The 20,418-nt window shown below is 44.4% G+C and overlaps 1 protein-coding gene across 1 annotated transcript in view; it reads left to right on the top strand.

Moving 5' to 3' along the window:
- The first annotated feature begins 3,117 nt into the window (after nt 1-3,117).
- The window catches only part of itga1 (integrin, alpha 1), a 322,507-nt gene continuing 305,206 nt past the window's right edge, over nt 3,118-20,418 (top strand). The window contains exon 1 of the mRNA XM_078550022.1: nt 3,118-3,323. Coding sequence (XP_078406148.1) covers nt 3,281-3,323 — 43 coding nt within the window. The 5' untranslated portion in view covers nt 3,118-3,280. The remainder of the gene's footprint in view (nt 3,324-20,418) is intronic.

Here is a 20,418-nt window from a genome sequence, read left to right as displayed (position 1 = left end):
AGGAAACTTGGAAAAATATTACATTTCCAAAGAGATATACAAAGAGACAAAAATCAGGAGCATGGAATGACAAGCAAAGGTAGAAGTTATCACTAAAGAGCATGAGGTGTCTCAAAAACAATTGGCAGAATGCAATTACAGAATGTGAGCTTGACGGAGGAATTATACTCTGCCAAGGAACACTGAACTTTCACGCATGAAAGATGAGTTTGTTAAGGAAAGCAAAAATTAATGAGAACACTGCAGTGTTGCTCACAGGAAGGAAAACACTTGAAAGAGGGCTTTAAATACTTAAATAATGAACTCATAAAAACAAATTCAACAAAGATAGACCTTCAATTAAAACTTGATGAACTTCAAGCACCATATTTCTTTAGTAAACATCGTGAAAAATGTCTAGAACAGGAGAAGGAATTTCTGAAAAAAACAGAGCAGTTGTTTGAATGCAGAAATAATGACCAAAACCAATGAAATTGTTGAACTCCAATCCAACCTGAACATCATGATGGATGAGATGCGTAGTATGGAAGAGAAAATCCAGACTTTGAAAGCAGAACTGAACTGAAAGAGTCTAAACAGCTGTCAGTGACCAGGCAAAAAAGCATTCTGGAAAGAATTGAATGCCCAGGTGCAGTTGTCAAACTTATGTAAGAGTTCTGCAGATAACTCTGAGGCAAAGACAAATAAACGTACCAGAGTAGTGGCAGAGCAAGGTTGTCCAACCTCATTACAGTTCCTGGAAAACCCTGAATGGTCAGACCAGCTAACCACCCAGGAGGTAACTACAATGCCCCCAGTGGAAGAGGTGAAAAAGAGTGATCAACCTGAGAAGCCTGTACCCCTGGCTTCAATGACAGTGCAGCAGATCAGCACTGTAACCACTGTGCATACATTGCAACTCCCAGCCAGCATGCCAAAGCCACAAGAGATGCTGGAACCTGGTAGCAGCCACCCATGGCTGACAACAAAAAGCTGAGGTGAGCATATTCTCATCACAGGAACACTATTTCTGAGCCACAGGGAGCATCAAACTGACCCACAAAACGATGGAAAAAGTGAAAGAAGTGACAAGGAGAAGAACACAATATTTGTCCATCCCACAAGGAATGAGTTAGAGTAGCAGAAACCACTGATCAATGCAAGAGCCCAGGTTCAACATGAAAGAACGGAAGAAAAGAATCTAAGTATGTCCAGATGCCAGCTCCACCACCAGATCAACAGGAAGAACCAATAGTGACAGAGACCACCACTCCCCCAAACGAACTGCAGCTGAGATATGGAAGAGTTATAAGGGTTACAAATTCACGGGCTTGAATAAGGGGCGGATGAGGTAGTGATAATGTGGTAATAGTGATAATGCAGTAACAACAATGTAAATGTATGGGATTGATAACAATGTAAGACAGGAAGTATAACTCCAAATATATTGGATAAAGACTTGGGGGGAGATGTAGTATAAGGGTCTGGCACACATAGGCTTAATGTGAGACTGAGTACAGTACTGTGCACACAGTGATGTAAGAAGGCACATGCCCCAGACCCAGGGTCAGTGTGGTGTTGAGCAGAGATGTGTATAAACCTAAGCATGGAGACAGCTCCTAGCTTATATCTGTTACTATGTAAATAGTTCTTGTAGTAAACAAAGAAGTATAGTTAACCTACAGATGACTACAAAGACTCCTTTAAGACAAATCGATTTGTAACCAACATGCTCCTAACAGTCAGTATTGTGTGTCACAATTGGATGCACACTTAGATGAGGAGGCAGCATGAAGTTTGCATGTTGTTTGCCTCAACAGGATCTGGCATGGCGTAATGGCGCATCATGATCCTTGTGCCCAAAAATATGAGTAAACAAATTTTTCCCCCATATATACAAAATTCATGGACAGATTGCAGCATCAAAACCGTTGGCTAGCACTTCCCCCAGCCCAGAAGAGCACTTAGAAATTCAACATGAATACTGTTGACACCAGCTTCCATTAACTAGATAATGCAGTACCAAGTGCAGACTCCACTGTCTCTCAATCACTGGTTCATTAAAACCAAGGCAACATACCTCAAATAAAGGAAAGCTAAAATGAAAATAGAAAATGCTGGAAATACAAAGTGAAGAACACCAAACTCGTTAGTCATCTCTCCCAATTGATGGGACACTTCAACCAACAGAAAAATAACTTAGTGTCATTTCTGACTAATTTTGGAGTCCCTGCAAATGAAATCAATTCGATTATTTTACTTCACCCGCTAATAATTCCCTCCAGCCCGCTATGCATTCCCTGCACCATAGCAGCTCTGATTTGCTTCAGGGTAGTTTTAGTAACCATCTGCCAATTTTCCTTCCATCCTTGGGTCATTATCTTCCTAGAACTCAGACTTCATGAAGCTCAGCATGCTCTATGAATGGCCCATTAGTCCTCAGACATGTCTAAACATTAGCAATTAAAAAATGTGGTTATTTTGCCCACCAGCAAAGTGGCCTTTCATCTCTTAGCACGACACGTGGAAAATGCTTACCCTCTCTGAGGTTTGTAGCTGCTTATCTATCGCTATCTCTGGTGCTCCTTAAAAAGCTTTCTTTTCTCTTGTTAATTTTTGCCATCTGGGATGAGTTCTGAAAAAAAACTCTTGTTTCTTGTAATGCAGATAAAAAAGAAGGCGCTTGCTCTTTCTCCCAATAAGGTTAATAAGATTCATTCCTTTATTAATACTAAGTGAGTCCACGTTCCGATACCTTTTCACAATTTTCATAATAGCACTTAAGGTGGCAAAAAATAAACTATGTGGAACCATCGACTGTTTGAGGACATCCTCTTTGTGGTTTTCTTTGTATATTTCTCTAGTTTTCTGAAATGTTTAATTCACTATGATGAACTCTTTCAAGTGAGCTCTGTGATCCTCGTATGATTCAGTCGCCCCCAGTTACAGCGAGGTCTGAGACCCGTGCGTTGATTTTAATCTTGCGCTTGATGTAAACATACGAGTGAAATTTAATGCGCCCCTGCCCTGCAGCCGCAGGCAATTTCTAATACATCCAAAAGGCTGGTCATCAATCTAAATGCAGAATGTGTGGAGTCGAGTTTTATCCTCTGTCATTTCCAGCAAACAGGAAATGCCTGGAGATTTCCTCATAGTCCCTGTGCTAGCTGCCACAGAACTTTCAGAATTTGCCACTCGAACAAGTTGGATTCAGACAGATCCCAGCAACTTCTCCCTTCTCCCCCTCTCAGGTCAAAAAAATAGTTACCGTGTTCTTGGAGCTACATTAAAAAAAACAACCATGTCTTGGAAGCTGCAATGCACAGCCCTAACCCTGGTCCAAGGTAAGAAAATACGTCTTTGAATTTAGTAGTTACAAGAGATTCTACAGTTTGTCGACTCTGGAGCCTTTTTAAGATTTAATTTTACTGTACATAGACAGTTAAAGCTTATCTGTAAACCAGTTTATAATTTTGTGAGGATGATTGTTGATTGCTACCTTTAATGGCACAAAACCGTTTTTCCAAGTTTGATTTTTTTCATTACCATGTGAAACGTGTAAAAAGGGGAGAATCGATGATACGATCAAATGTTTCAGGTTTATTAGTCCCATATCGTGCGAAAAAGATGCTGCTTTTTGCATCTTTATTCCTTGCTGCCCAGCGGTACTATAATTGTTCAATGAGGCTTCCGGCCAACTAATTATACTTCTTAGCATGTTAAGTGTAGCTCTAGTATCCACTTAAGGAGCGTTATTAATGCATTTCAACTTATTATTTGGAAAACTCTGGAAAGGAATATATCTTCCAGAGCGCAGTGACTGATGGATTCAAATGTAAAAGGCTAAATCAATTATAATCTTCATACGTCAGCTTTTTCAATAAAAGTCTCAGGTTTAGAATTCTTTTAAAATCTCTATTGCTCTTCCTTGTTGTCAAAAGTTGAAAATAGCTTTACAATCCCTTCCGCACATTATAGCGAGAAGTGGATGAAAGTTGTGTTGTTTAATCATTCCCATGTGCAAGAAGCACAACCTTCTCAGGACCAGTTTCCAGTGGTTCGGGTGTTGTCTTATGAATGGTGATGGAATCAGACTACCAACAATGGCAATAATCCAAGTGTGAGCTGGGTTAATTATCAAGCGAGTGAGACCAAGTAATACAGAAGCTCTGAAGGCATACTTGAGACATTTTTCCTGCATGTGCAAGAAACTCTGTTCAGTAGTTGCATTAGACCGTCCTGTTTTTGACCACAAGTATACTGTAACGTGTAACCATACAATAAGTTTAAAGCTTTAAGTATGCTATATGTAATTACCTCGGTGGACATTATAAGTTAAGTATGGCATCAAGTTATGCAGACCAGGATTGTCCTCAGTACAGCCTTTGTTTTATACCCTGTTTGGTGATTTGATTTGAGGCACTGGTAGGTTTTTGACGTTGGTTGCAGTATTACTGAGCTAGATAAGGAAAAATCTAACCAAGTTCTTACTCCTGCTCAATATGTAATGACCCTTGCTGGAATGTGTGCTGTGTGGATGTGCAATGGATACAGACTTGGTTTTGGGGCTGTTGGTCTTTATTAATAGCTGACATTAAGGGGAAATTATTGGGGGAGGGGGTTAAAGCGTTATAAGTCAGAAACCCAACTCCAACCCGCCCACTTCCAATTATCGCAGTCGTACAATGATAGGCAGCTGACCAACCCACTCCAAGGAGGTGGGTTGGCACTTTAAATGTTATAATGAGATGGTGAGATTCATTCTTGTTCAAGTCTTTGAATTTAACTGTAGATGGCTGGATTTCCCCAGCCTCCGATCACTCCCCTCCCCAGGTTTCTGATGCCTTCCTGCCAGGCTTTTAAACCCCCTGAACCACTGTCCCCCGACCCCCCCCCGCCCCCCACTAAAACCACCACACGGACCTGCAACATCAATCCCACCACCTCAGGCTGCTGGATTCATTGCCATAGACTGCCCCTTCCTCCTTCCTTGGGATCTACTGCACTGCCTGCCGAGGTGTGGAACTACCTTGATCTGTTGCTTTGGGCTGCTCCCCACCTGACTGGAAATCAAGCCCGTCAATTCGTTGCATTCTGCGTGGAGAATCTGTTGGTGACATCGCATTCATACTATAGAGTTAAAACTCTCCAGACTGAGAACACCCTCTGAATCTCCATTCCCATGCTCTACTGACTCCAGTGCCACACCTACATGGTTGACTCTTAACTGTCCTTGGAGGTGGCTAGCAATCACTTAGTTGTGTCAACAACAATAACCAGACTTTCCAACGATGCCAAAATCCCAACTTGGAGAAGTAAATCCTATCCCAAACCAAGCCCCTCTCACCTATGGCTCCTGTCTCTGCTAACCAACATCGAAGCCCCAACATCTTAACTTTAAAATTCTCCTCCTTAGCTTTAAATTCCTTCATGGCCATTCTCCTTCCTATGTTTGTAATCTCCTCCAGCGCTCCTCACTGCTATCTTGTCATACTCTCCATTCCTCTGAATCTAGCCTGCATGCCCACCATGGAATCTTTTACATCCAACTATGAGGCCCTTGGTTTAATGTTTCATTAGAAAGATGGCATCTCAGACAGAGCAACCCTCCCTCATTCCTGCACTGGAAATAAGTCCATAGGTTGTGCCTAAATTCATCGACTGGAGTTTGAATACACTCTGCCTCAGAGGCAAGAAAAGGGGACTCTGCTATAGAAAAGTGGAACTCCAGTTATTGGCCTCTGCCATGCAAACACGGGTGCACAGTATTGTTGGAGTAGATTTTCTGAAACCTGACCAGCTGCAAGTTGCCTGGGCCAATGTTTGCGTGGGTTGGAAAATCAAAGGTGCATATCCCATCATTTTCAATGCATGCTTGTAGTGAACTATGTACCATGCACAGAGGGGGCTTAGAAACTGCACCCACTGTGTACACATTTTGCCAGCATGTTTTGTTGCAGTAATAAAGGATAGTATCCCAAATTATGAATGCAAAAAACTGGCCAAATTACCACGTCAATTCTTGCCAATGTCAGTTTTACACAAGATTCATTTTACATCTGCTTTCAACATGTGTAAGTTTTATAAACATCTTTTCAAGCGGGTGTATGTTGGTATTTAAAAAATGACCAAGGAGCTAATTCCCCTGCTGAAAGATTCAATATTTATTCAATGTGTATACTAACAAGCAGGCATTGTGGTTTTAGCTTTTTCCTGCTACTTTAGCATTTTGTTATTTTTGGGCAGATATTCTCTGTGCACTTTGTCAAGTAAAATTATGACCCTGTTAATAATGAACACATAGTCTGACATCGATTGCATGCAGGGGAAACCATCCCCATGGTAACTTATTTTACTCCCATTTTATCTTAGTTTCTACCATACCTTTTGATCAAAAAACAAAGAATGGCCTGCACTGGACATTCCTTTACTCTTCCCATTAATGCTGTGCAATGCACAATAATAAAAAGTGGGTTTCTTTGAGCAGGGCAGGTTCTGCCAATTTCCTGAATAAGGCCTCACCTACATTTTACTGCAGACATTCTCAACAGTGCTCCCACAAAATACTCTTTATTTCCACTCATTTAAAGCAGTGTCATATTGCAACTCTGGAATCTGTGATTTGCAAACACCTACTCGAATGACTCCCCTCTTGCAATGTTGCATTACATGGACCCTGTAATTTGTACATTTAAACCTGAACTGTCCCAATTTTGAATACAATGCCTGTGATTTCAGTCAAACATTGACTTTATCACTATGCTTAGTTCTTAACTCAGCTATTTATAAAATGAACATACAATTGCAATCTTGAATTTGGAAGATTGAATTTCTTCCTGATTCTTCTAGACTTCCTGAAATACAGTTAAATGGCCAACACCAGACTAGCTGAAATTGGAACATTGACTATCACATCCTGCATTCTTCTCCACTACTTTTCTCCCATGGTCCACCTCCATGGCATTGCACTCTCATGGCACTAGTCCCACATGTCCAATGTTCTCATTACATCTCTTGCAATAGATTTTCCTCAGTTGCTCCAATGTGCCCCAAAGTTCATAATTTGAGTGTATGTATTGTGCAGAACCTTATTACTGTTTATTTGAATGTGAATAGATAAAAGGATGTATAAATCTTGGTAAAGTTAGCTCTTTGCTTGTTTTATTAGTGCTAAATAACCTACATTCTATTTGCCTGATCCACTTCCTCCTTAATGTTGCCAGTCTAGCTCTAACACTTGTGAAGTTCCATAAGAAGTGATGCAGCCATATAAGTTTTCCTGGTATCTCTGAGAGAGACTTTTTTTTTATTCTTTCATGAGATGAGGGCATCCCTGGCAAAGCCAGCACTCCATCTGGTGCAGTTTCACCTACAGTGCTGTGAGGAACGGAGTTCCAGGATTTTGATTCAACAACAGTAAAGGAATGGTGACTTTTAAAATATTTGTTCTTGGGATGTGGGCAACGCTGACTAGACCAGCATTTATTGCCAATCCCTAATTGCCTTGTTCAGAGTGCATTTTAAAAGCCTACCACATTGCTGTGGATCTGGAGTCACATTTAGACCAGACCAGGCAAGGATGGCAGATTTCCTTCCCTAAAGGGCATTAGTGAACCAGATGAGTTTTTATGACAATCAGCAATGGTTTCATGGTCATCATTAGACTTTCAATTCCAGATTTTTTATTGAATTCCAATTTTACCATCTGCCGTGGTGGGATTCAAACCCTGGTGCCCAGAGTATTACCCTGGGTTTCTGGAATACCAGTCCAGTGACAATACCACAACGCCACCGCCTCCCCCATAATATAATACAGGATGGTGTATGACTTGGAGGCAAACTTGCAGGTGGTGGTGTCCCATTTGTCAGCTTCTCTTGCCCTCCTATGTGGTAGAGGTCGCAGGTTTGAAAAGTGCTGTTGAAGGAGCCTTGGTGAATTGCTGCAGTGCATCTTTTATGTGGTACACGCTGCTGTCATTGTGCATCAGTGGTGAAGGGAATGAATGCTTAAGGTGACGGATAGGGTGCTGATCAAGCAGGTTGCTTTGTCCTGGATGTTGTTGAGCTTCTTCAGTGTAGTTAGAGCCTCAGTCATTCTGGCAAATGGAGATTACTTCATCACACTCCTGACTTATACCTTGGACAGATCATGGACAGGCTTTGGGGAGGCAGGAGGTGAGTTACTTGCTGCAAAATTCCCAGACCCTGGCCTCCTCTTGTAGCCACAGTATTATATGGCCTGTCCAGTTCAGTTTCTGGTCAATGATAACTCCCAGGATGTTGATAGAAAGGGATTCAGTGATGGTAATGCAATTGAATGTCAAAGGGGAGATGGTTAGATTCTCTCCTTTTCAGGGGCCACAAATGATAAAACTGGAGCACATTTCTTTATCTGTATAGATATTGTCTTCCCCTTTACGTTTTTCTTCCTCTCTGCTAGTATTCTTTTAGAAAAATAGTCTACATAAGTTAGCCATGGCTCAGTTGGTAGCTCTTCCATCCCTCCCCCTTTAATTGGTTCAAGGTCCTTTCTCTCAAAATCAAACATCTACATATCAACATCAGAGCTATATCAAAAAGGGCAAGTTGCTGGATTTACAAAAATAATCTCATGCTTAATTTGGGGGTGACGATGTAATAGTAATCTTACTGGACTAGTAATCCAGAGGCGCAGGCCAATGTACTGCGGACAAAAACAAAAAATGCTGGAAAAACTCAGCAGGTCTGACAACATCTGTGGAGAGAAAGACAGAGTTAACGTTTCGAGTCCATGTGACCCTTCTTCAGAGCTAAAGGGAAGTAGAAATGTGCTGAAGTATATACTGTTGAAGGTGGGCAGAACAGGTGAAGCTGGATAGACAGTGAGTAGGGGGGCAAGTAAAGGGGCAGGAGTTGCACCTTCTGCGATTACATGGGAAGGTGCCATGGGAGGGGGTTGAGATGCTGGGGGTGATGGAGGAGTAGACCAGGGTGTCCTGGAGGGAACGGTCCCTATGGAATGCTGACAGGGGGGTGAAGGGAAGATGTGTTTGGTGGTCATGCTGGAGTTGGCAGAAATGGCGGAGGATGATCCTTTGAATGCGGAGGCTGGTGGGGTGAAAAGCAGAAATTCAGCTATATTAGGTTTATGTGGAGGTGTACTTCAGAGAGCAAGGATAAATTCTGGCACCTGTTAAAAGTCAATAAACGTGTGGTGGGAAGGTGTTACAATGTACTGGGGACATGGGTTCAAATCTCATGGTGGAAGTTGGTGAAATTTAAATTTAATTAATAAATTTGGAATTAACCTAAGGCAGAATCTTGCCCTTGCCAGGCAGGCTCGGCGGAGCCAGGCGGGGGCAGCGACGAAGCCGCCCACGATCGGGGCTGGAGCGTGATTTCTTGCTGACGGCCAATTAAGGCCCGCCCAGCATGAAACGCGAGCAGCAGCGCTCAGCACTGCCTGCGTGAGCAGGGGAGGAGGGCGAGCGGGGAATTTTGCGCATGCACGCGAGTGAGCGCTTGAAAATCTCCCTGAAGCAGAGTTGCCTCAGGTAGATGAAGAGTTTTAAAAATTAGAAATAAAGATTTTTAAAATGTTATAAAACATGTCCCCTCATGTGACTCTGTCACATGAATAGGGATCATGTTATAAATGAAATTTTAAAAATTTTATTTAATTTTTATTTGATGTTGGAAACTTCATTCCGCACATGGATGAGGTTTCCAAAATAATGCAAAGGCTGCTTGGCCTTTTCGCCTGTCCGCCAACCCGACATCATCGCATGTCATTTCATGCTCGAGCGGGTTGGGAGGGCGTGCGCCCGCCGAGGTAAAAATTCTGCCCCTAGGGTTGGATTTTATGCCTCACTGCTGGGCATGTTTCCAATGGTGGGGGGAACATAAAATACGAGGGGCAGCAAGCCCACCAACTTCTGGACCAACACCTGAGCTATCCCCCATAATACGGGGTGTAAGTGTCATGAAAATATAATAATTTCCATAATATTTTTGTGATTTATTGTCAAAGTAGGTTAATAGTGGGGTTTGGATTAGTTTCTCTGTGTGTAGGTGTGTTGGGGATATTTAACTGAATTAGAGGCAGCTAGTCTGGAGCTTTTGAGTTATCAAAAGGGAAGCTAGGTTTGAAGTGCTAAATATGTAAACCTGATTGAAGTTTTAAAATGTGAGGTGTGAGAAACATTTGTATTTTTAGATAAACCAGAGTAGTGAACTTCAAAGAGATGGTAAGGCGTTAAACATAGCCACAAAAGACTAAGCCAAACAGTGTGGCTATTTTTCCCAAAGGTAACCGATAATATGGGTACTATGGAAGATTTATATTATGGAAAAAGTAATGTTGCAAAGACAGATTGGAACAATGGAATTTACATTAAAAAGGGAGAAACCCGTATAAAGGAGTTGGGTTATGTGTAAGGAGAAGGCAATCTAAGATCTATCACAAGTATGAAAAGTCTCCAGCCTCTAGGTATCAAGTTGCTGTCTATAGGAACCAAAGCTAGGAAAACTCACTGTGAATGTCACTGTCCAGGGTATTGTGTGCTTTGCCTGGGACTGTTGAAAGCTATTTTGTTTTTATTGTTGCCTTAATGGAGGTGTAACTGGGAGTCACATTAATTAGAGGAGCTAGGAGTTATCATAGTAGTAATTTGCATGTGTGTTCTTAAAATATTTTCTTCTATTAATAAATGTTTATTTTATTTTGGAAAAAAAAGACTTGGTGGACTTATTACTCCTGAATAGATGGCACACATCTCGGAATAGAATACAAATTGCAAAAGCAGTTGTGACAGCTGTTTCAAGTTTCCCTCTGAGATTTGAGCAGCTCAGCATTTACCATCTGCTGTGTCATAACAGTGGGCGGATGCCAAAAATTGACAGCTTACCTTCCCGCCATATGGAAATAAAGAATTAAGTTTTAATTGAACTTACTTATAAGCCAATTGACCCCAAAATTATGCCACCCACGCCATAACACGGCTGGCATGAGCAGATAGGTGGAAGTGGGCAACTCGTTATTTCAAAAAAATACTATCTTCAGGGTGGGGGTCCCTTTGGGCATCAGGGGCACACTCTGCCGCCTTCCTTCCTTCAAACCCATCCACAGTGCAAAACACACACCCACCAGCCCCTTGCCCTCCACCACTCCCAAGGTGCCCGATCCCTCCCCGCCCAATACCCATGCCTTACCTGAGTCTTGGATCCATTGGGCCTTCATCCTGGGCCTGATTGCAGCCCCCGCAGCACCCACTACCAAGCTCGGTTGCTGTCAGGACTGCAAGAGGGTGCGAGATGCGACTTTTTCCCAGTGAGGAGTGGAAGTCCCACAAATTCCTTGTTGTGCCACCGGCGGGTCGATTTTTTGTAGGTTCCTGACTGGCTTTTTAGTTGGGGGGTGGGCAGTGGTGAGAAGGACACCACCCCCCACCAATTCCCCTTCCTGTAAAATCCAGGCCCTAGTCCCAGTAATGGTAACCTTGAAACTATTAGACTATCACAAAAACCCATCAGGTTCACTAATGTCCTTCAAGAAAGGAAATCTGCCCTCCTTACCTGGCCTGGCCTACATGTAACTCCAGACCCACAACAATGTGGTTGATTCTTAACTTCTCTCTGGAATGGTATATAGTATTCAAAACAAAATGGATGGACTGAAGGCAATAATTTGTACAGAGGAAGCAGGTAAAATAGAGATGCCTAAAACATGTTTATATGGAGGACAGAGTTAGCAAATAGGTATTGCAGGATATAACATTTAGAAAAGCAAGCAAAGAACTAGAAGTGGAGTAGTTGTATTAGTGAAAGATAAAAATGACGGTAGAAAAAAAGTAACTGGCAGTAAGATAGATATAGATTCCATATGGATTGAGTTGAAAGATAACAAGGGATCCATCATCCTAATACCATAGACTTACCATGTAGCGGAAAAGAATGGGAAGAGAAATACACAGGAAAATCCACAAGGTGAACAGCAGATATAGAATAATAATAATGGGAGTTTTCAATTACACTCAAATTAGCAGGAAGGCCTATCAAAAGGAGAAAAGGGAATTGAGATTTTACAGTGTAAACAGGATTCCTTTCTCACTCAGTTACTAAGAAGTCAAACAAGAAAAGAACCACTATTGGGTCTTACAATGAGCAAAGAGCCAGAATAGATACTAGTGAAAGTAGGGGAGTATTTAGTGTCAGTGGTCAGAACATACCATGGTTAAAAATTCAGAATAAGAATGACAAAGACTAAGATGATAGATTGGAAAAGAAAATTAGGAGGAAATGAGGGTGGAGAAAATCTTGGAAAACATAGAGAAAGGAATACAGTAAGAAATCATTAAAAGCATCATCAATATAGGCCTAAATTTTCCAGTGGGCAGAGCGGGAGCGGGTGCAGACCCGATCGTCGCCCTCGGTTGGGTCTGCTCCATCATTTTACATGGGTGGGCCAATTAAGGCCCGCCCAGCGTATTTCCCGAATCCCGAGGATAGCGGGAGTTGGCGGGCGGCTGCTTGCGTGGACAGACCACCGGGTCCAATGGCGACCCGGCAGCCTGTTTTAATGAAGGTCTGGCAGCCTTCTCTAGGCTGCTCACAATGGCAAATGCAAGCCCACGGCAGAGGTCTTCTGGTGAGCAGGCCAGTCCGGAGGGTAGGCCAGTGGGGCATGCCAGGCCGGAGGGTAGGGCAGGGGGCCAGTGTGCTCCTCGTGTCTCGGATGACTCCCTCGCTGCCTTCCTCGAGGAAGTGGCAGCATGGCTGGAGGTGCTGGTTCCCCAGGATGGGAGGAGGAGGCCCCCCAACATGACGAAACGTGCCTGGGAGGAGGTGGCGGAGGTGGTGAGCTCCCGCGATGTGGTGCGGCGCACCTGGATCCAGTGTACCAAGCACTTCAATGACTTGTTGCGCTCTGGCAGGGTGAGTACCATGTTGGCACTGGGCATTTAACCCAGCAGGTCGGCTTACCTCCCTGCTGCTCCCCCGTCCCCACAATTCCTAGTGTCGTGACTGCATTGAATCATTGACGGCATTTGTCCTTCGCTGGGTGGGCCAGCAGATATTGCCCATGCTGAGGTCAGCCTGACAGGGTGATGAGACGTGTATTGCTCCCGCAGCATGTGTTACACTGAGTCCCACATGACTGGTTTGGAGGCAACCTGGAGGAGCTGCACTTAGGTGCTGTGTTTGAACTGCAGGACATGTCCAAGTCAGGGTGATGACATGCTGGGAGGGGAGCTTCAAGGTGGCGTGGCAACGAACCATCTGCAGCCCTCTGTGCTCCATGTCCTTGTGTCTCCTTGCTATGGAAGGATATATTGTATGGTGCCTAATGTGATGTAGGCAGCATGTGTCCGAGGGAGGGGTATGGGGGTGTGTAACAGGCCTTGCACCTTTGTGTGAGAGTTCGGCAGCAGCGGGGTGAGGAGACACTGGAGCCCTGATATGTCCCACTCTGGTTGGAGTGGGCCGTGCGCGAAGAGAGTCCATGTACAATTTCCATTAATCAATACTCTTCTCTCATTTTCAGGAGAAGAATGCTCATAACACGGCAGACTGTGCGAGGACTGGCGGTGGCCAGGTGCAGATCGCCATTCTTAGCCGGTTTGAGCAGGAGGCCCTGGATCTGGAGAGGCGCCATGCGCCCAGGTCCACCGGTGTCGGTGAGGCTGGGGTGCCATAGCCAGGTATTTATGCCCAACAGTGAAGTCAGCATTGTTCTCCCAACAGCCATAGCACTGCTGAATGTTAAATGATTTAATTGTGCAAAATGGCTTGACCATTGGTTTTGGAAGGATGAGCGAATAATGATCCAGGGGACAGGGATGGACTTTGACATTGTCTCCGCGTTAACTGATCCAATGTCCTTGTTCTTCCTTTCAGCATCAGCGGAGCAGGGCCGGGAGGAGGTGCAGCAGAGGCCTCCTCTCACACCTGAGGGCCCTGAAGTCTCACCAGCGTCACACTATTCCAGGCATTGGAAGCGCAACTTGAGAAAACCGATGGTTCTCTCCACCACAGCCCTTGTGGAGGCGTGGCTCCTATTGTACCACTGCTCAGCTTCTATTCTTGGATGGTGGAGAGGCGTTACGAGCCACCTTCACAGGGGATAGCCCTTGTCACCCAGCAGCCATCCGTCAAGCCGGGCTGGAACACTGAAGAGCCCTGGCACCTGGGAGTGTCTGAGGATGTAGGCGTTGTGAGAGCTGCCTGGCACAGACTTGTAGAATCAGCATCCTGTGATCACACACTATCTGCATGTTCATGGAGTGGAAGCCCTTCCTGTTGACAAAGGCACCCGGCTTGATGGCCACATGTGGTAGAGTGGGGGATATGCCGGGCCATGATGTTACAGATTGTGTTCGAGTATAATTCTACTGCTGCTAATGGCCCACAGCCCTGGTTTTGATTTGTTAGATCTGTTCGAAATCTATCCCATTTAGCATGATGTTAGTGCCACACAACGTGACGGAGGGTGTCCTCAATGTAAAGGTGGGACTTCGTCTCCACAAGGACTGTGCGGTGGTCACTCCTACCAACACTGCCATGGACAGATGCATCTGTGACAATTTGTTGAGGATGAGGTCAAATATGCTTTTCCCTCTTGTTGGTCCCCTCACCATCTGCTGCAGACCCAGCCTAGCAGCTATGTCTTTTGGGACTTGGACAGCTCAGTCAGTAATGATGCTAATTAGCCACTTTTGGTGATGGACATTGAAGGCCCCCACCCAGAGTACATTCTGAGCCCTTGTCATCCTCAGTGCTTCCTCCAAAGTGTACTGATTCATCAGCTGAGGGAGGACGGTACAAGGTAATCAGCAGGAGGTTTCCTTGCCCATGTTTGACCTGATGCCATGAGACTTCATGGGGTCTGGAGTCGATATTGAGGACTCCCAGGGCAACTACCTCCTGACTTATACCACTGTGCTGCCGCCTCTGCTGGGTCTGTCCTGCCAGTGGGACAGAACATACCCAGGGATGGTGATGGTGGTGTCTGGGACATTATCTGCAAGATATGACCTTTTCCAAGTTCTTGTCCTTCTTTTGCTTAGAAGGTCTGCTTGGGAGGTCCTCCTGTTCCACTCCCCAGGATTTTTGGGGTTTTCTTTTTTTGCTTGGGACTTGCTATCTGTCCCTTTTGCTCTGGTCTCTCTCTGGCAGCTACTTTCAACCAACCTTAGCTTGGGACCAGCTATCTGTCCCTTCTAGGTGGCCTCTGTTTCCCAGAAGGGAAAAAACAGTTTGGACCAGTACTTTTATTCCCCAGTTTTACTGCTGTTGCATTTTAAGTTATACAAGACCAGTTCAGACCTGTATTCTTTTATCCCAGTTCTTACTGTTTTTTTTACCTTCTGAGTTGGCAGCTGTCTTCAAAACCAGCTAAACTCCAACAGCTCCCAAAACAAACTTTTTATGTCTTGAGCCTATGAGTTCACTGGTCAATTAACCTCGAATTACACTTGTTAATTGTGGCTCCGTTCATAGCACCCTCGCCTTTGAATCAGAGGGTTGTGGGTTCATGTCCCACTCCCGGAAACCAAGAACTGTGATTGTACTTGAAAAGAGTTGCAATCTGTGACTGTTGATAACTCGAAAGAGTATCAGTAATGGAGAGAGACCAACATAATAACAAACTGTGATTGTTAATTGTAACATGAGGCAGAGCACAAAATCTTTGCGTGCTCCCACAACCACCCTCAGCTCTAGACTTACAGTTAACCAGTAGCCCGCGCTGTACAGTGATTGGTCAGTAGTGTCACATGGTTAGTCCACTTGCATTCTCTTAAATGTACATGGTACTCCACTTTACCGCATCCCTCCCCCTTTACTTAAAAAATATAGTTGACAAACTTACTAACATCTGAATTATTTACACTAATGACTATTTACAAATCAAGTTTCTCAGGAGGCTTTCTCATTTGTGTTGAGTGTTGCAAATCAACAACCTCAGCTGGTTTTTTCAAGATCTCCTTTTCAGAGGGCTGTTGTCCACTCGGTTCCTCAGTGGAAAATGGCAGGTTTATCTCCCCGACCCCCACAGGTCCCACAGGCTCCATTAGTGCTTCGAAATCGTGTGGCTTATCATCAACATGTGGAACAGATTCAAGTATAGATGAAGACTGCAATTCTTGTGGGACCAGCGTTCTTTTGCAGAGATGATCCATGTATCATCTAATTATTCATCTGTTTACCAATACATTATAGGAGAGGGGTCTGGTTACTGCACTCACCTCCCCTAACAGCCAATTGGGCCCATCTCCAAAGTTCTTTGCGAGGACGGCATCTCCCACCGTGAAAGTTCTTTCACGACCATGACCATCATTCCTGGTCTTCTGCACCTCATGGCTTTTCTCTACCCTCCCCTCTAAATTTGATCAGATAAGGGTCAGGCAGGTATGGAGACGTCTCATCATTAGTAGTTCTGCAGGGTTATTGCTGGTTGTCGTGTATGGCGTGGTCCGGTATGCGAACAAGAACCGGGGCAATCTCATGCCGATGGAATCCCCTTCCATCTTTTTCATCCCAGATTTAAAGGTTTGGACTGCCTGCTCAGCCATTTGATGCTGGGGGGTAGGGTGAGGTTTTGATATGGGTACTGCCGTTAATGTTCGTGAACATGTGGAACTCCCCGCTGTTAAAAGCGGTCCTGCTGTCGGACACGAGGACCTCTGGCAACCCATGCACTGCAAAACTCCGCTGCAAACAGCTTGTGCTGGCAGCCAACATGGGCGACCAGACTTTACAGACATCCATCCATTTGGAGAGGGAGTCAATCAGTAAAAGGAACATTGTGCCCAAGAACGGTCCCACGTAATCGACGTGGAAGCACACCCATGGCCATTCCCATGGGTGCAATGGAGATAAGTGGGGGAACTTTTGTACCTGCTGGCTTTTAACCAGGATTTCGATATCCAAATCCATGCCTGGCCACCACAAGTAGCTGCGTGCGAACATCTTCATTCTGCCAATGCTTGGGTGAGTGCTATGTAGCTAGGTTAATAACGGCCTTGGTCCCCAGAGTAATATGCCACCCTGGCAGGAAAATTCATATTTACGATCAGAATAGGGCTTCATCTTCTCGGATTTAGATCCACCTGACCAGTCATTCAAGACATGCTCCTGGTTGTTAGACAATAGTGGGTCCTGGCTTGTCCACTCACAGATTTGTCTGGTTTGAACAGGGGAGGAATTTAGAAAATTTAGCACAAAGGCCAGTTCATGGGGAATCGGAGCCTCCATGGTATTAACTGGCAGGGGAAGGCAGCTTAGTGCATCGGCATGTGCAATTTGACTACCCAAACAGTGAACAAAAGTATAGTTGTAGGCAACTAATATTAGTGCCCGTCTCTGGATGTGAGCCGATGTGATAGGGGTATCACTTTATCTTCTCTAAATAATCCCAGTAGGGACTTGTGGTCAGCTATAATATGGAAATGGCGACCGTGGAGAAATTGGTGAAACATCCGGACGCTGAACACAATAGATAAGCCCTCCTTTTCAACCTGGGAATATCATCGCTCTGTGACACTGAATGTGCAAGACGTTTAACCAATGGATCATTCGAAACCACCCGCCATCCGATGTAAAAGAACAGTCCCTCTTCCATAAGGGGACGCATCACATGTTAAAATTAATTCCTTCTTGGGGTAAAAGTAGACCAACAAGGTCGATGATCTTAACAATCGCTTCACTTTCAGGAAGGCATCCTGGTGCAGGGCTTACCAACTCCATTTCTGGTTCTTCTTAAGCAGGCCGTACAGTGGGGCCAGCACAGTCGAGAGGTTTGGAACGAATTGGCCGAAGTAGTTTACCGTGCCTAAGAAGGCCTTAAGCTCTGTGGTATTTCTCAGGGCAGGCACCTTGCGAATGGCCTGGACCTTTTCTTCCATTGGATGCAGGCCCTGTGTGTCAACATTGTGGCTCAAGTAAACTAGCTCCTTGGCTTGGAACAGACACTTCTCTCATTTTAAACGTACCCCGACTTGTGCGAAACGTTTGAGCACATCTCCTAGATTTGCTAAGCGTTCATCGTCGGTCAGTCCTGTGACCAATACGTCATCCAAGAAAACGATAACATGGGGAAATCCTTGGAGCAAGTTCTCCATTGTTCTTTGGAAAATAACACATGCTGAGGAGACCCCAAAGGGTAGATGTATGTATTGTTACAATCCTCGGTGTGTATTCATGGTGATGAATTCCCTGGAGTCCTTTTCCAACTCTACCCACTGGTGGGCATGGCTCATGTCCAATTTTGAATCTGTGGTGCACCCTGCCAACTTCGAATACAATTCCTCAATCTAGGGTACCATGTGCCACTTTATTGACAGATAGCTTACAGTCATCGCATAACCGCACGCTTTGTCTGCCTTCAATACAGGTACAATGGGTGCCGCCCACTCAGAAAATTGCACTGGTTGTAGGATGCCAAATTTTTCCAGTCTGTCCACTTCGGTTTCAACCTTGTTCCATAGAACATAAGGGACTCATCAGGCTGTTATAAATCTGGGGGTTGAATTTGGGTCTACATGGATTCTGGCCTGTAGCCCCCGAATCCTCCCTAACTCGTTGTTGAAAACGGGAGCATACTTTTGCAACAATTCCTGTCAGCCTTTCATTGTAATTTGAAAAATTTTGGCCCATTTCAATTTAATCTTATCGAGCCAGTTGCGGCCAATTAAGCTGGGATCCTCTGCAGCTACCACAATCAAGAGCAACATTTCAGATTGATCTCCATACATCATCGAAGCTTTACATAACCCTTTCCGTCTTATTTCTTCACCGGTGTATGTTCTCAGTTTAGTGTCCGAAGCTTCTAATCTTAAAGGATGGGTTCCTTTATTCAAGTATCTGAATGTATGTTCTCCAGTGATGCACATCAATGCTCCAGTATCAACTTCCATCTTAACAGGTTGCCCATTGACTATAATGACTACTTGGATCGGCTCAATTCTACCCACTTTCAGGTTATATAATTCTATTTCTTCTGGTTCTTCCATGAGACATATTTCATGATTCCTCCCTTTGCCCTTAAAATGCTGTCTCAGCCTATCTCTGCAATGCCGCCTTATGTGACCATAGCAAAGGCGGAAAAAGCATTTGACTTGTTTGAATAACAGCACTCTCCATTGCTGTGGTTAATTCTAATGCCATATTGAAGTCTAGATTAGCTTCCGCTAGCCTTTGAACAGTATCATCTCCAATCCTGCATATCAGTCGGTCTCTCAAGATATCACTAATGGGCTTTCTGAATTCACAATGCTCAGCTAATGGCTTTAAAACAGCCACGTAGTCAGCTATTGTCTCCCCTGAAAGCCTATTCTTTGAATTGAACTTGAAGCACTGCATAATAACTGAGGGCTTTGGTCTCAGGTGGTTTTGTATAATTTTTATTAACTCAGGTAGGGGATGCTAGGTGGCTTGACGCTGCGGATCAGCCCGTACGTTTTGCTCTTGCATATGGACAAAAGAATCGCCCTCTTCTTTTCCTCCCCTGTGATGTCATTAGCAGTAAAAAAAGAATGCTAGGCGTTCAGCATACTGAGACCAGTCATTTGAAATGGAGTCAAATGGAATGATACTGCGGCATCAAATGATGCCCGAACTGCAGCATTGTGAACGACTGCAAGGGGACTGCGCTTCCAATGGGCTTCCCAGTTAATGATGAATTCAGGTGTTTGGCTTACCGCGGCTCTCTTGATTGCCATTCATTGATTCGTGTTTTGCCTTCCGCAGAGCTGCCTTCTCTCTAGGGTCTCTTATCACTTTCTGTCCATAGCCAGTTTTCTTCCGTGTACCTCTTTAAATATATTGCTGCTTTAAAAGCAGTCACCATTTTTTTTTCAACTCCATCTTGCAACTGTCAGCTTTTCTGTGCTGTGTTCTACGTTCTTTTCGGGTTTTGGCAGGATCCCCGCAATCGTGATTCTGCAGGGTTTGTTTCTTTTCTCTTTTTTTAAAATTTAAAACTGCAGCACTGCTTTCTGTTCTGATTGCCATCTATTTTATAACTTAAGTACAGGTTCTTCTTCTAATGGCCAGAATTTTCCCATTGGCAGGGTTGGGCCCTGCACACCCACGTGTAAAGTTACGTGCAATGATGTTGCCGGGCGTCCCAACGTCACCGTGCACCATCACGATATTTAGGTGGGCAGGTGCGCAATGTTTTTGGATGTGCGCCCACCATTAATTAATCATGTAGTTAAGGCCCTTGAGGCAGCAACTGTCTGAAATTTTTTGGGGCCCATGCAATCTTCAGGACGTTGCGCTGGAGCAACGGCCAGGCGTGTTGGAGACATTTGTATAAACCTCATCCACAGGCGGGATAAGAGGGGTGAGTGGGGTTGCGAATGGTATCTATTAGGTTTTAATTGTGAAAGTTAGTGCTACTTGACTGTGTGAGCAGGATTACTTCAAAACTCTTCCAGCTGTTTGGACAGGAGTAACAGC

This window comes from Cetorhinus maximus, chromosome 1, assembly GCF_964194155.1.
Source record: "Cetorhinus maximus chromosome 1, sCetMax3.hap1.1, whole genome shotgun sequence".
NCBI classification, from domain to species: Eukaryota; Metazoa; Chordata; class Chondrichthyes; order Lamniformes; family Cetorhinidae; genus Cetorhinus; species Cetorhinus maximus.
This window is presented reverse-complemented; position numbering and strand designations above follow the sequence as displayed.